This window comes from Pelodiscus sinensis, chromosome 12 (genome assembly GCF_049634645.1).
Source record: "Pelodiscus sinensis isolate JC-2024 chromosome 12, ASM4963464v1, whole genome shotgun sequence".
NCBI lineage: Eukaryota > Metazoa > Chordata > Testudines > Trionychidae > Pelodiscus > Pelodiscus sinensis.
Genome location: NC_134722.1, coordinates 36706458 through 36721867, shown reverse-complemented (window position 1 = coordinate 36721867; position 15410 = coordinate 36706458). Strand labels below are relative to the sequence as shown.

The window sequence follows — 15410 nt, the reverse complement described above, 5'->3', positions numbered from 1 at the left end:
TATCTATGGGATAACATCTTGCTAATGATAAAATTATTGTTCTGTTTATATCTTGCAGCCTTATTATAAAGCCTTATTGCATATAAGCCTATACTACATATGATTCTACTATCCTTCATTACTCTGAATAGGGCAGTAAACTTTTGTCCCTAATGAGTATAGGGAGATTCCAATATGAACATGCATCAGAAATATTTTAATCAGTGGATCTATATAGGGTGTCCATTTTAAAAGAGAGAACCTTTTCCCCTTGCCTATCTTTCAGACTATCAAAAACATGATTGAAATTGAGAAAGTGAAAGGATTTTGTCAAGTTGTTGTAGCCACTAAGGTTCGAGAAGGAATTGCCCACTTGATACAGTCCTGTGGACTAGGTGGCATGAAACACAACACAGTGGTTTTGGGATGGCCATATGGCTGGAGACAAAGTGAAGATGCAAGAGCCTGGAAAACATTTATAGGTTAGTTTTAATATGTCATTTTGTTAGACACCCAGAATCAAGTTCTGTATTCTTAATAGAACAGATTTATTCCTTTCCCACTGTTTTGCATGAATGTTAAAAAAAGCACTAGGAAAATAATGGCATACATTGACAGGTCCATGTCTACATGCCATTCCAAATGGTTTTTCATAAACACTATCATCTTTATTCACTGACTAGCCTTTTCCACTATTTCTTATACTAACAATGGAAAGTTGACTGTTTGATTTCTTCCCCTTCAGATACTGTGCGCTGTACAACGGCTGCCCATCTGGCTCTGTTGGTGCCCAAAAATGTATCTTTCTATCCCAGTAACCATGAACGTTACAATGAAGGCAACATTGATGTGTGGTGGATTGTGCATGATGGAGGCATGTTAATGTTGCTTCCTTTTCTACTGAAACAGCATAAAGTAAGGATAAAAAGAGCAGATGAACTTGTTCTCTAGCCTGCTAATTTGTATGAAGTAGAAAATGTGTGGTGTAGAACAGAAACAATAAGTGATAAATCCTATGTGGGCTAGATTTTTCAGATTTAGAATTAATCTTCATGCTTTTCTCCCAGAACACTTTTTTGTTATCTACGATATACTGTGTCTGTGTATCTGTGAGTCTGTTTGTTCAAGAACTCCTCCTAAATGGTAAGAGCTAGGACCACTACATTTGGTCCTGCACCCCATCCCCTGCCCATAGCTCCTCTTTACCCCCAATCCTGACTCCTGTACCCTCACAGCCCCTGCCCCTGGCTCTGAAGGCTGCCGGGTAGATCTAGTATATTCATGAAAATGTTTTTGACCCACGTGTAAAATTATATTGCTCATGAGCAGAATTTACAATCACAGAATGTATTTTTATTACACGATCATAGCAGTAGTGGTCATACAAACTCATATGTCTTTGCCTTTAAAAAAATTAAAGAATTCTTAAAGCTTGTAGTGCATTGTAACTTTGATCATTGAGAAGATAGAGCCTTTGTAGCTATGTTTGGGTCTCACTCAGTCTTCTGTTGATAGCTATGTGGATTTAATAAGAAGTGTACCATGAACGACTCAGGTGACTGCTTATGGTTACCATTTTTGCAGGGGCTGCAGGACCCAATGAGTGTCATAATTTAAGCACTTGATATATTTTGTTGCAGCATAATTGGATTATATGCATACAAAAGGGAAAAAATGTCAGGTTATGTGACAAGTGTTGATTAGGAGGATGGTATATTTTTTTAACCAAAGACAGAATTCATTTGTACTAATCATTTGTAGTACAGTTTGAACCTCTCTAGTCTGGCACCATTGGGGCTTGACCAGTTCCGAACCAGAGAATTTTTTGGACCACAGGAGATCACTATTGTCTAGCAGCATTACCAATATTTCCATTGCTTACTGGGCTGTTAGAGAACATTTAGGGGTAAATTAGAGCTAAATAATGGGACCGCAGGAAACTTGACCACGCTCATGAAAAGTGGACATTCGGCTAACTAAAACCATTCCGGATGAGGGATGTGAGAATTCTGGATTAGAGAGGTTCAACCTATACCAGAAGTTAAACTAAATTTAATAAAGTTACTATTTTCATGAACACTACCACAATAGTGTTATTAGTACAGCTGGTTGAGAAATGACTGTCAATTTAATAACTATCATTTTTTTAATTAAATTTGATTATTTTGAGAAATGATGACCAAACTGGTTGAAAACCAGTAATAAAAATTTAATGAAAACTTTAAACAAATTAATTGCAACTTCACAAATTTGAAAACTTTCTCTAATCGAGAAAGAGATGACTTTCTACATCTCATACTTGCCAATGAGTGAACCCCTCCCTCCTTGCATTATCATTGCTTCTGCATTTTTGGCCTCCCTTGGAAGAGGCTGCCTGTTCTTCCAAAGTGTGGTGGTTATTTATTAGAGACAAGAGGAGAAATCTAACTGGGATTTTTCTCATGTTATATAGGCCTTTTGCTCCGGCCTCATGGCTCATACAACTTTTCTTTGTTATTTTTAAGCCGAAAGAGGGGCTGGATACAAATTTTCTCCCATAGGTCTGGAGAAAGCGCGAAAAGACATCCACTAACCTTTTATTACCAGGAAAGACACTTAAAGCAAGCTGATTTAAAAAGTGCTCAAATACTATAGTATAGTTTAATAATAAGACCGTGTATGTGTCCAAAATGTTATGATTTTAAAATAGTACCCTTGGGACTTCTGGGTGGTATAGGAGCCTTGCATTTTTGGTGACTTTCCTAATTTATCCTCTGCAGGTAACTTGTAGGTCCCCACATCATGGCTTTAGGCTGGATGGGGACATATTAAGCTGGCTGCAGGCACTTCTGCTTTGACCAGTAGGGTCACCTGATAAGGCCAAAACACTTTTCAGCCAATGTAATAGCTATTATTAGTTTTGTCATAAGAAAAAAAATGTCATCCTTCATCCACATCAGGGTTTGTTAAGTTTAAAAGAATATAAGGATCATACAATACCCAGAGGAATGAAATATGGATTTGTGGCAGTCTCACCATCAAGTAATTCAGGGTAAATGAGTAGTGTTCTAATGAGGTATTCACTGTCCCATCTCCTCTCCCCCAAAAAGTCATGGGGTTTGTCAGAATAAACATAGCAGTGCAAAATGTGTAGGTTCACTAATGAGAAATCTAACTGGGATTTTTCTCATGTTATATAATCCGTAGGTCTTTTGCTCCAGTCTCATTGTTCATACAACTTTTCTTTGTTATTTTTAAGCTGAAAGAGGGGCTGGATACAAATTTTGACCCTGTTTTAATTAATGGCTCATTAACCATATTTGGTAAAGCCATGGTTAATAATCTTATCAGTTTGTCAACAACGTGCTTGTAAACTGTGTTAGATTTCTGTGATGGGAAAGTCAATAGTATGGATATTTTAAAAAGAGAATCCACAGAGCCCAGTGCAATAACTACACTGGAAAACACTGGTGCTGTATTTATTGCACTTCTCTTTTGTGTAAGAGAAATTGTTGGTTCTAATGCTTTGAGAGCTTGTATTTTCTCCCATAGGTCTGGAGAAAGTGCAAAATGAGAATTTTCACAGTAGCGCAGATGGATGACAACAGCATTCAGATGAAGAAGGACCTGGCTACTTTCCTTTATCACCTACGAATAGAGGCAGAGGTAGAAGTGGTAGAAATGGTAAGGAATCAGTCCTGTTTCTCCTTGGGGTTTGAATGCTTGTGAATTATTTGATTACAAAGAGGAATATTTTTCTGATTTCTGCAGCAAAACAGTGACATTTCAGCTTATACCTACGAGCGGACTCTAATGATGGAACAGAGATCTCAGATGCTGAGGCAAATGAGACTGACCAAAACAGAGAGGGAGAGGGAGGTATGTCATTCATTATAAAAAGAGCTCGCATCAATGAATCCAAGTGCTGTCCTTGGTAGCATTTCAAATCCTTCCCATAGCACAGAAAATCCTTCATGAATTAATACCCAGAGACCTCCACCATCTGGAAAAAAGTGAAGATTTTGTGCAGCCTTTTTAGTTGCTGTGCCCGGAAACTGGATTTATTCCTGTTGGTTAACATCTTGGCCAGGGGTGAAAGTAATTGCCTGAACTTGCCGGTATGTCTGAGTCCCTGGCCAGGTGGGGAAGGAGGGGCCTTCTGCGCCCTCAGAAGGGGCAATACCTGGGGCAGAAGGTACAGGGCTGGAGGCCAGACCCCTCCCCCAGCCAGCTCTTCATGGCTGCTGCTGTAGTGCTGGCAATGGCAACTAGAAGCTCAGGGCCTTTTTAAATCACAGGGTCCCAGAGTAGCTGTTCCTATTGCTCCCAATGTTAGTGGTCCTGCTGGTATGGCCTAGCAGTGTGGCCTTGGTAATGCTGCCAGACCCTACAGCAGGGCCGCCAGTGAGGGGCATGGCAGGGTGGGGAGCAAAAGGGCCTGTTCTGGCCACTTTCATCTCTGATCTTGGGTGCACTCATGGAGCCATGCTAGAAATGCTTTGTACTAGGAAAGAATTAGCATGGTGGTCATGTGAGCCATAGAGATCCCTTTGTGCATTTCCCTTTATGTGATGGTCAGTTAGTTCAGAACATTAAGTCTCAGAAGGTTTCTTGAAAGTCTCAAGAGTTTGTGGTACAAATGATATCCTGGGTTTGTGCCCGCTCACGATGCATTCTCTTTTGCTGGTATGGGAAATGTCATGTCCTGGCTTCTGTAGAACAAGACAACTAGTTCACTTGGCCACCGAAGCTATTCAGTTTGTATTGTCCTATATTATCTTATGATGTTAAATTCTCTATTTCTCTGTATAAAGACACCCCTCTTGGTATAAATTCTGGTTGACTCATGTGCACCATAACTCCATTTGCTCTTCGTGTCAATGAACTGCTGACTTCTATCTTGAGCAAGGGATGTGTAAACTCCTGGGTAATCAGTTAACTGACTAAGCGGGATCCAACCTCCAGATCCAGGCTGGGCCTGGGCTGGCTCCTGGCTCCCAGACCTGCTCTGGATCTGCCGTTTGAAGCAGACACTGACTGCAGCGGACCTGGACTCCCCATGGACAGAGGCTGCTCCGGACACTGGAGCACCCCTGGTCTGCGGTGGGCCCCCTGCACAGCTGGAGCACCCTCTGCTGAGGGCAGGCAGGAAGCAGCTCCAGCCTCCATTGTTCAAACAGAACCAGTAAGTGTCACCTACGTGGGTGATGCTTACCAATTAACCTTTCACATCCCTATCTTGAACACAGGCGAAGAGTGCCATGAAATGAGAGCTGTTTAATAGGTGAAAGGGATCCAGGAAAAGAGACATTAACCTGTTCAACTTTCCACTTAAACACTTTTCAGGCACAGCTGGTAAAGGATAGACACTCTATAATACGGCTGGAAAGCCTGTACTCAGATGAAGAAGATGAGGGGGAGTCCGTACCTGAGAAAATTCAGATGACATGGACAAAAGACAAGTGTGAATCTGAAAAACGGAACCGGAACAGTGCAGTAGAAAACTTCAGAGAATTGATCAGTATTAAACCGTGAGTCTCATTGGAGGGGATACCTGTGTTAAAGTCTGCTTGTGCTGCTGTCCAGTGTCCCTAATGACAACATAATTTGACTTCCTTATAAAAATGTTTTAGTACCGCACAGATGTGTCTTGCATTTAAACCTTTGAGGCTTTAACAGTGTAAAGTCAGCAGACTTAGTCACCCCAATAAAGAGCTAAGATTAAAGGTGGAATCTGGGTATGAATACTTAAAACAATAAAAACATTTCCATGTTCTAGAATCAGCAATTTAGTTGTGGGTTCCTGTAAAATGGAAGAATTGTTTGTAATCCCTTATGTAATGTGTTTCTGAACCATTCAGCACTAGGTTATTGCTAGCTAATGATATAACTTATGGCTGAGTACACGCCGTAAAAATTCCTGAATATTTGAAATTTCTATTCATTGGTATAGGTAATTCTAGTATATTACAGTGAAAAATCATAGAAATTCTGAGGTTTTGTTTACATTTAAATGGTGCATTCTTCCCTCCCTTTCATGCTTTCAGAGAGTGGGAAAACCTGTAAGTTGATTTGTTAATTATTTTAAAATGATTTTCTATTGTTGGGAGTGGGATGATACAAATTCTCCCTGGATGAAAAAGAATGTCATTTTTAGTCTACTTGTGATGTTGTACAATGGGCCTGATCCTGCATGCTTAAAGTTGAAGGGAGACTTGCCCTTGTCTTTAAAGGGTGCAAAACCGGGTCCTGAATTCTTAAGGGAATAGGTGTCTTAAGTTTTCTAGCGCTGTAGTTTTCTCATAGGCTTAAATATGATATGCAAAGGACATGGTCAGATTTGTTTTGAATGTTTTTACTCTCCATCATTTGCAATAGCTTGCAAGCACTTGAAATGAGATTCTTTTCAGGTCCAGTTTTGTCTTCAGATGTCCCCAGTCCTGCCCCAAAGGAACACCAAGTCCACCAGGGCTTCCTGAACAATGGGGCACATGTTGGACTGGAAGAACTGCAGCTAACTGCATCCTCCAGTTCTGAGAGGACACTAGGGTCATAGTAGGCTGCAGCAGCAGGCTGCGGTGGGGGTGGGGGAGAGGGAGGGTTTCAGAGGCTTGTGGGATTGGATAGATTCCTCTTTCCTCCTTTTCACTTCCCCACCCTTCATAGATTGTTAGTGCCCAGTTTGGGAGAGTAGTTTTCTCTACGGGCATGTCTACATAGGAATACAACCCCTGTGGTGTGGCTGTGTCAGCTGACTAGGGCTTGCAAGGCTTGTGCTGTGGGGCTAAAAATTGCCGTGTGGATGTGTGGGATGGAGCTGGAGACAGGACTTGGGACTGTCCAGCCTCACAGGGTCCTATAACTGGGGCTCCAGCTAAAGGGTGGGGTGTCAACATAATCAGAAGTGTTACATCCACAAACCAAACTCTCATTGATCATATGGCAGGAATCGCACTGTTGGCAGTCTCTTCTGGAGGCTGAATGAGCCATTCCTTACACGCCTCTAGGGATGTTAAATATCGGTTAATTGAATAGCCAATTAACCTCATGAATTCTTATCGGTTACGCAACTATTCTATAGTCCCCGGGGCGGGGCTGGAAGCCAGTACACTACGGCCCCGCTCCCGAGAAGCCCCCTACCATTCCACGCCCCTGATAAAGAGGCAGCAGCGTGGGATGCCAGGCAGGAGCTGGTCTGTGAGGGGAGCCAGTTTAAAATCCAGCTCCCCTCGTGGACTGGCTGCCTGTCACCCTGCTACAGAGGCAGTAGCGCAGAGAGGCAGCAGCCCTTGTCCAGAGGCGGGTGTGAGCTCCAAGACCCAGCACAAGCCGGAACTGAGCTGGGCTGCCTGCCCCCTAATACGCTTTAAATGGAGAGCTGCAGAGGGGGTAGGTCCCAGACTCAGTGTGAGCCACAACTGAGCTGGGCTCCTGGCCAGCCTGCTAAAAGAATACTCACGGGTGGGGGAGGGGGAGAGAGAGGAGAGGAGATGAGATGCATGTAGTCTGTAGCATTAAGCTTTTGCTTATCAGTTAATCAACTACAGTATTACATCTCTAATGCCTACCCTACAGTTAATGGCATTTTCCCAGCTCTGGATAAATGCCAGTTTTAAGAGTCACCTTGAACAATCTTTTGGTCTTTTTGGATCTTTTTCAAACGGTTTATTACAAACATAACAATTCCTTCCTCATCTCCCATAGTTGTAGTACATTCATTTCCTGCCTCTCTTGTCTGATATTTCTATTTCTGACATGGCAGAGGCAGAGACAGGGCTCACATTTTCAAAAAAATATGTGAAAGTATCCTGACATCACAAGGAAAGTACAGGCAGTCCCCGGGTTACATGGATCCGACTTACATCGGATCCCTACTTACAAATGGGGTGAGGCAACCCCGCACTAGCTGCTTCCCCCCAGCAGATCAGGGAGACGCGAAGCTAGCACCCCTCCCCTCCCAACAGACCAGGGAGACGCGGAGCGGCTTTTCTCAGCAGACACCTCAGCTCGAGAATAAAGGACTGAGGGAAGTGAGGTGTGGGAGAATAAAACTGAGCTCTGGAGAAATGTTTGGCTAGAGTTTCCCCTACAATATGTACCAGTTCCGACTTACATAAAATTCAACTTAAGAACAAACCTACAGTCCCTATCTTGTACGTAACCCGGGGACTTCCTGTATTCCAAATTGGGCAAGTTGCATCCAGTTGTAATCTTGCTCCTAAACATTTTCTGCACTAGCACTTCTCTTGGTAAGGCAGGGCAAATGAGCCATATCGGTGTATCTGCTGCTTCTGGAATATTTTGGGAAGATTATTCCACTAGAAAATGTCACAAATATGCAACCCTATAAATCATTAAAAGATAAAAGCTAACATTAAACTGACTCAAAAACAAAAAAGCCTTCAGAAAAGAAATTAGTTCCCTAAAGTCTATTACTATAATTTTTAACATGTAAAATGGGTTCTTACCTCACTCCATTTTATAAAATATCTGATTTTGATTGAAAACATTAATAGAAATAAAGAAATTCTTATCTAAGTTACAAAGGCAAATTGGTTTTCCCTTTAGGTCTGCAGCTGTCTGTCTTCTGTTTTTTTAACCTCACTAGTGCCTAATTTCCTAATGGAAGGAGACATCATACAGGAAGATCTGGATGATCTTGTAAATTGGAGTGATGGCAATAGGATGAAATTTAATAGTGAGAAGTGTAAGGTTATGCATTTAGGGATTAATAACAAGAATTTTAGTTATAAGCTGGGGACACATCAGTTAGAAGTAACGGAGGAGGAGAAGGACCTCGGAGTCCTGGTTGATTATAGAATGAGTATGAGCCACCATTGTGACATGGCCGTGAAAAAGGCTAATACGATCTTGGGATGTATTAGGCAAGGTATTTCCAGTAGGGATAAGGAGGTGTTAGTGCCATTATACAAGGCATTGGTGAGACCCCATTTGGAATACTGTGTGCAGTTCTGGTCGCCCATGTTTAAGAAGGATGAATTCAAACTGGAACAGGTACAAAGAAGGGCCACTAGGATGATCCGAGGAATGGAAAACCTGTCTTATGAAAGGAGACTCAAGGAGCTTGGCTTGTTTACCTTAACCAAAAGAAGGCTGAGGGGGGACATGATTGCACTTTTTAAATATATTAGAGGGATAAATACCAGGGAGGTAGAGGAATTATTTAAGCTTAATACCAATGTGGACACAAGAACAAATGGATATAAGCTGGCTAGTAAGAAGTTTAGACTTGAGATTAGACGAAGGTTTCTAACCATTAGAGGAGTGAGGTTCTGGAACGGCCTTCCAAGGGAAGTAGTGGGGGCAAAAGATCTATCTGGTTTCAAGATTAAACTTGATGAGTTTATGAAGGGGATGGTTTGATGAGATAACATGATCTTGGTAACTAATTGACCATTCATTATCAGTGGGAAATAGGTCAATGGAGGGATGATAGGAGTTACTATAGAGAACTTTCTGGGTGTCTGGCTGATGAGTCTTGCCCACATGCTCAGGGTTTAGCTGATCGCCATATTTGGGGTCAGGAAGGAATTTTCCTCCAGGGTAGATTGGCAGAGGCCCTGGAGGTTTTTCGCCTTCCTCTGTAGCATGGGGCACAGATCACAGCTAGAGGATTCTCTGCATCTTGGGGTCTTCAAAGTATTTGAAGGCTTCAATATCTGAGATATAGGTGAGAGGATTATTCTGGGATGGGTGGGTGATATTTTGTGGCCTGCACTGTGCAGGGGGTCAGACTAGATTATCATAATGGTCCCTTCTGACCTTTAAGTCTATGAGTCAATGAGTAATCTTCTGGATAAAAATGACTCCCTGCTCTCCAGCATAGATTGGTGTGATGTGATCATATTTTCAATCTAATGATGCCTGAGCACTTTTGTGGGATTGAGCTCAGTGCACTTCCTAGATACGTGGGCCGGTGTTGAGTCCCACGTCACCAGTTTGAGTTTTTTGAGAAACATGGGGGCTGTGTCTACACTGGCATCCCTTCCGGAAAAGAGTTGCTAATGTAGCACATCGCAATTGCAAGTTCCGCGGGGGATTTAAATATCCCCCGCGGGATTTGCATTTACATGGCTGCCGCTTTTTTCCGGCTTGGGGAAAAGCCAGAGAAAAGCGCCAGTCTAAACGTTATTCTCCAGAAAATAAAGCCTTTTCCGGAGGGTTTCTCATTCCTACTTTCAAGTACTTTCAAGTAGGAATAAGAAATCCTCCGGAAAAGGCTTTATTTTCCAGAGAATAACGTCTAGACTGGCGCTTTTCTCCGGCTTTTCCCCAAGCCGGAAAAAAGCGGCAGCCATGTAAATGCAAATCCCGTGGGGGATATTTAAATCCCCTGCGGAATTTGCAATTGCGATGTGCTACATTAGCATCTCTTTTCCAGAAAGGATGCCAGTGTAGATACAGCCAGAGTGCCCAGGGTTGAGGATTTCTTCTGTGCTTTGAGAGGGGGATATTCTGTCTGTGCGAATAATGGACTAATGGTTTGTAATGTGCCCTGAAAAAGAGGCAGCGTAGGGACCAGACTGATTCTGAGGGAGTAACATTCAGCACAATTTACCACACCTGCATGCTGGCTGTGTTGACTGGTGCATGGCAGGAGCATAGCCACCTTGCAAATGAGCAGTAATGGCTCTGTAGAGCCTGCTTTCCTTTCTGTACTGAAACCTGAGGCCTGGATCCCCATGCAGGAGAGTAGGGGAGCAGTGGCTTATTCCCTGTGTGGGGATGCATAGGGCTAGTGATTTATCCCATGGTTCACAAGCACAGATCCTTCTCCTATAATGCCCTGCTTGAAAGCCCTACAGGTTTGGTGGAAGGCTCCTTATGTTGTTGTAAGTTGTTGGCCGTGACACTTGAAGAATTTCAACTCAACTCTAATCTGAGGTCACATTGGATGACCTTGGTATTTATATTTGTATTAGCACATTTATCCAGCATTGCTTGGGTCCTTGGCGAGGGGCAGGGGGCTTGGGGAGTGTGAAGGTGCAGGACACAGGGTTTATATGTGCGGAGAGAGGCTCAGAGCAGAGGGGTTGGGTACGGGAATGCAAGAGTCCGGTTTAGGAGTGAGGAGGGGCTTGGGCAGAGGGCTGCATGTGTGTTTGTAGGGGAAAGGGCGGGGGCTAAAGCCCCTCTCCCCGATATTCATACCAGGGCTTCTTGCTCTTCTGCTTCCTGACCCTGTCAGGGAGCGAGAAGACTCTGTCCAGCTTGTCTGCCCATGTGTTCCCCATCCAGAGTAAGGAACGCAGCAAACTGCATTTTCCCTTTGCTCTCTGACTAAGAGCAACAGCCACCTATGTCCCTGTATGAAGGGGGGGGGGGGCTTTTTCCTACAAACACACACGCAGCCCTCTGCCTTAAACCCCTCCTCACTCCTAAACCTGACTCTTGCATCCCCATACTCCATCCCTCTGCTCTCCCTAAAGAGTGCTTGGGGGAAGGGAGGAGGTTCATGGCTGGGGCATTCGCAGATGGGGGTAGGGGAGTTGCTGCCCCCAGCCAGCCCTTTCACCTGCCTGGTGATTCTTTCTCTCTGTCTGGTTTTATGAGAAGCAATCCCATTCGAGGCACATCCCCCTTACCTTGCTTTAAATTCTGATAAGAGGAAGCTATATACCAAATTTGATGGCCCTAGCTCTTACAGTTTAGGAAGAGTTCTGGAATAAATGGAGACAGACAAACTCTCTCAAATACATAAAAGATTGTTGATCTTATTGTGTCACTTAAGGTAAATTTTCTGTTTCATGCAGTCTGGCAATAGCTGCTTAGGGGACACCAAGGACAGCAGTGGAATAGGAAATAAGTTAAATGAAATCTTTGGAACAGATCACAAAATCCAGTGGAATAGTATTAGCTCTAAACACGTGGCAGTACAAATAACTCTATGCCTTTAAAATACAATCTGGAAATAATTGTGCATACTTGATTAGCTGGCATTTCAAATAGTATTTGGTAGAAATGGTCTTTGTGAGCTATTTTTTGTAGTGATTTATTTAAAAAATTCAGATTTACAAGTGCTTTTTTCTAACAAGAAACATGTGATTCTTCAACAGGAATCAGTCAAATGTCAGAAGAATGCACACAGCAGTGAAGTTAAATGAAGTAATTGTAAATAGATCCCATGATGCCAGACTTGTTCTTCTCAACATGCCTGGCCCTCCAAAGAACATAGATGGTGATGAAAACTGTATCCTTTGAAGGGAAACCAAGTTGATACACAATATCTATCTCTCTTTCTAACCAAGTTCTCATACTATGCCTATCAAAGATATGTATTTAAACCAAAATAAGTGTAACTTACCGTTCCAATGGTGTGAAAGTAGTAATTCAGGACAGTTGAGATACAGTAAATATTTTTACGGGGAAAGTCACGTCTGCGGTGAACACTGTTCTGTTTTGTACCCAGGATGCTTTACTAATATCACCTGTCATCTGCACTTCTTTCTTAGTTTCATTTTCTCTAATGGGCCTGCCTTCACAAGCTGTGGTAACAGTAAGGAAATTCAGTAGCAGTAATTTTGCTCCCTACACAATAAGGCTAAAAAATTTGCCATTACTTAGTATGGAAATGATGTTTGCTCTTTCAAGCAATAGCAGTTACTTTTTTCTTATTGCTTCAGGAGGTAAACAAGTTGGTCTGCGCAGGATGAATTAAAAAAACATTTGTAAGTCTTTTCTTATTGTACTTTGAAGCAGTTAATTTTACACAAAATTTAACAAGCAAAATGGGGGAAAGGGGTTAACTCACTGATTGGCTTCTGAAGATGCACTTACTTTAATTATAGAACAAAAGAAGTATTTCTGACATGGTAACTTCAAATCTATAATCTATTTGGCCCTCTATTTGGAAGTTCCTAACAACTGAAATTGCCTCCCATGGTTCAAAGCTTAAGGAATAGATGTAGAATGGGAGAAATTTCTGGATAGATACAATCCATAAATTAGCTGAAACAAAAGACAGGACTATGCAGCACTTTAAAGACTAACAAGATGGTTTATTAGGTGATGAACTTTCATGGGCCAGACCCACTTCCTCAGATCAAATTGTGGAAGAAAATTGGCACAACCATATATACCAAAGGGATACAATAAAAAAAAAGTGAACACATATAAAATAGACAAATCAGATTTTAGAATAGAGATTTGTCTATTTTATGTGTTCACTTTTTTGATTGTATCCCTTTGGTATATATGGTCATGCCAGTTTTCTTATACAATTTGATCTGAGGAAGTGGGTCTGGCCCACAAAAGCTCATTACCTAATAAACCATCTTTTTAGTCTTTAAAGTGCTGCATAGTCCTGTCTTTTGTTTCAGCAACACCAGACTAACACAGCTACACCTCTATTACTATTTTACATGAATTAGCTGTCCCTCTGCTTTCCTTAGCTCCTCCTACAGTTGGCGTGGATTAAAATTTCCTGGTGGACAGCTGTCCACTCTCGCCCCTTTATAGACCCAGCTTGCATTCTGAAGTAGGCAGTGTTTGAAAAAAATTTAGTATGTGGTTGAAACATGACTCAAAATATGGCTGAGATAACCCATACATGTGTTGCCTGATGCTATATTTCTTCACAAAGCCAACACAGATCTGTTAGATTTAATGAGTTGCAAGAAATTAATTTACTGGCAAGATATAATTTGGCCTTTCAGTTGGTTTCAAAATATAAACATTTACAAAGTATATTCTGCCATGAATATGAAATATTTGTATCAATTTGAGAAACTTTAACTCTACCAGCTTTTCAGAAGTTTAATTTATCTGGTTCTTTAAAAGTTTTCTCATACTGTTTAAAACAACTCTAGCCGCACAGCTTGCAATTGACTTCCTGATAAATGTATCAGCCCCAACACGGGCTGCACTAGGGATGGACTTGGCTCCCATGTTAGGGATGGACCTGGCATCCCGTGTATCAGCCCCAACACGGGCAGCACTAGGGATGGACCTGGCTCCTGTGAAGGCAAGATAAGGGACCCTCTGAAGGTAGGGAGAAGAGGGTTGGGTTCTGGAGTTAAGAACCCAATTAAGAAGTTTGTTTTAGAGAAATTACTCAAGATTCTTAGTTACACTCATCATATTGGAAGGCTTATTGCTGTTGTATTACTATTCAGTATAAAGGATGCCAGTTACTCTCCATCTGCATGTAAGTTATAAAATGTCTTTAGTCCTTGACTTTGTTGATTCAGACATGGAATTCCTGGAAGTTTTGACAGAGGGTTTGGAAAGAGTATTACTTGTTAGAGGAGGAGGTCGTGAAGTCATCACAATTTACTCTTGATTTTAATACAGCTTTTCGCACCATTGCACATATACCTTCTTGATGACAAAAGACATTCCAGTTTTAAATGGAGAAGAAAATAGGTTCTCTCTCTTTCCCTTTCCAAACAAACACAGACTTTCCAGCATCCATACTGTCTCTTCAATGAGTATTAGGTTTATTTTCACCAACCAACCTTTATAGTATACTATTGATCTTAGTACTGGTTCCATTGGTTTTCTGTCAGGTGACACTCCAGTTGCTACATACATATCTTTTGTATTGCAGAATGACACCATCCAACTGGCAACACAAGTGAATCATGAATCTACAATATTACTTGGCTTCTGCTTTGATACTCTGGCATTTGTGAATGTAGTTTTAACACTAAACTGGTTTTAGAAAACAATGCTAATGTGCAGTGTTTTTAGAAATTGTATAAAGTTAGAACTTGACAGTTACTGTAACAAAATTTTAAAAGCTTTTATATTAGTTTGTGGGGATAGAGAATGACATTATATAGCAGCTAGTTTCTGCAAAAGTTCAGCTGTACTGCATTTTCTAAACAGGAGACTAAAATGTAGGAACTGACTGACAAAGCTACAGTTCTGTGGGTTCCTTTCCAAAAGTACAGTTTGAGTTTTGGATAAAAAAGTATACTTTAATACATTTATAGATTTAAATAAATTATGTTGATATAGCTGATTATGTATGTAGAATGCTACAGAGAATGAGTAGCTTCTGAGACTTTTGGGTCTGTGGCAGAGGCAGATCCCTATTTATTTTTATATTTATTTGTTAGAAACATTGGAAACATGAATGAAAAAAGTCTCGGTGTTTCACAGAGAGGTTTCGTAAATAAATTTCAACTCATCAGTGGATCCAAGAGAAGTCCTGTGCAGTTCTTCCCTATTAAAAATTCCTGCAGCCCGTCATTGTATGATTCTGAGTATAGTGAAACTCCAGTACGTGGAAGTGTGTGCTGCACACAACAATGTGCGCAAGACTTGCACAAGTACAGGAGCTGCTTTTTTTTGTAGGATTGGGTTTTTTTGTTTTTGTTTTTTTTAAACAACCAAGACCCCTTTTGATTAATGGATCTCTCTCTCTGAAGATTTTTACCAAGCCCATTAAATGATACTGTACAGCAGGATCATATTTTTTCAATAAA

General features: G+C 41.5%; 1 protein-coding gene across 2 annotated transcripts in view; it reads left to right on the top strand.

Moving 5' to 3' along the window:
• SLC12A4 (solute carrier family 12 member 4) overlaps positions 1-15120 on the top strand; it is a 90707-nt gene extending 75587 nt beyond the window's left edge. For both annotated transcript variants that reach the window (XM_006121105.4, XM_014572555.3), the window contains exons 18-24: positions 266-461; positions 725-894; positions 3511-3642; positions 3730-3837; positions 5305-5489; positions 12036-12169; positions 14169-15120. In XM_006121105.4, coding sequence (XP_006121167.2) covers positions 266-461; positions 725-894; positions 3511-3642; positions 3730-3837; positions 5305-5489; positions 12036-12169; positions 14169-14260 — 1017 coding nt within the window. In that variant the 3' untranslated portion in view covers positions 14261-15120. The remainder of the gene's footprint in view (positions 1-265; positions 462-724; positions 895-3510; positions 3643-3729; positions 3838-5304; positions 5490-12035; positions 12170-14168) is intronic.
• Positions 15121-15410: the final 290 nt, after the last annotated feature.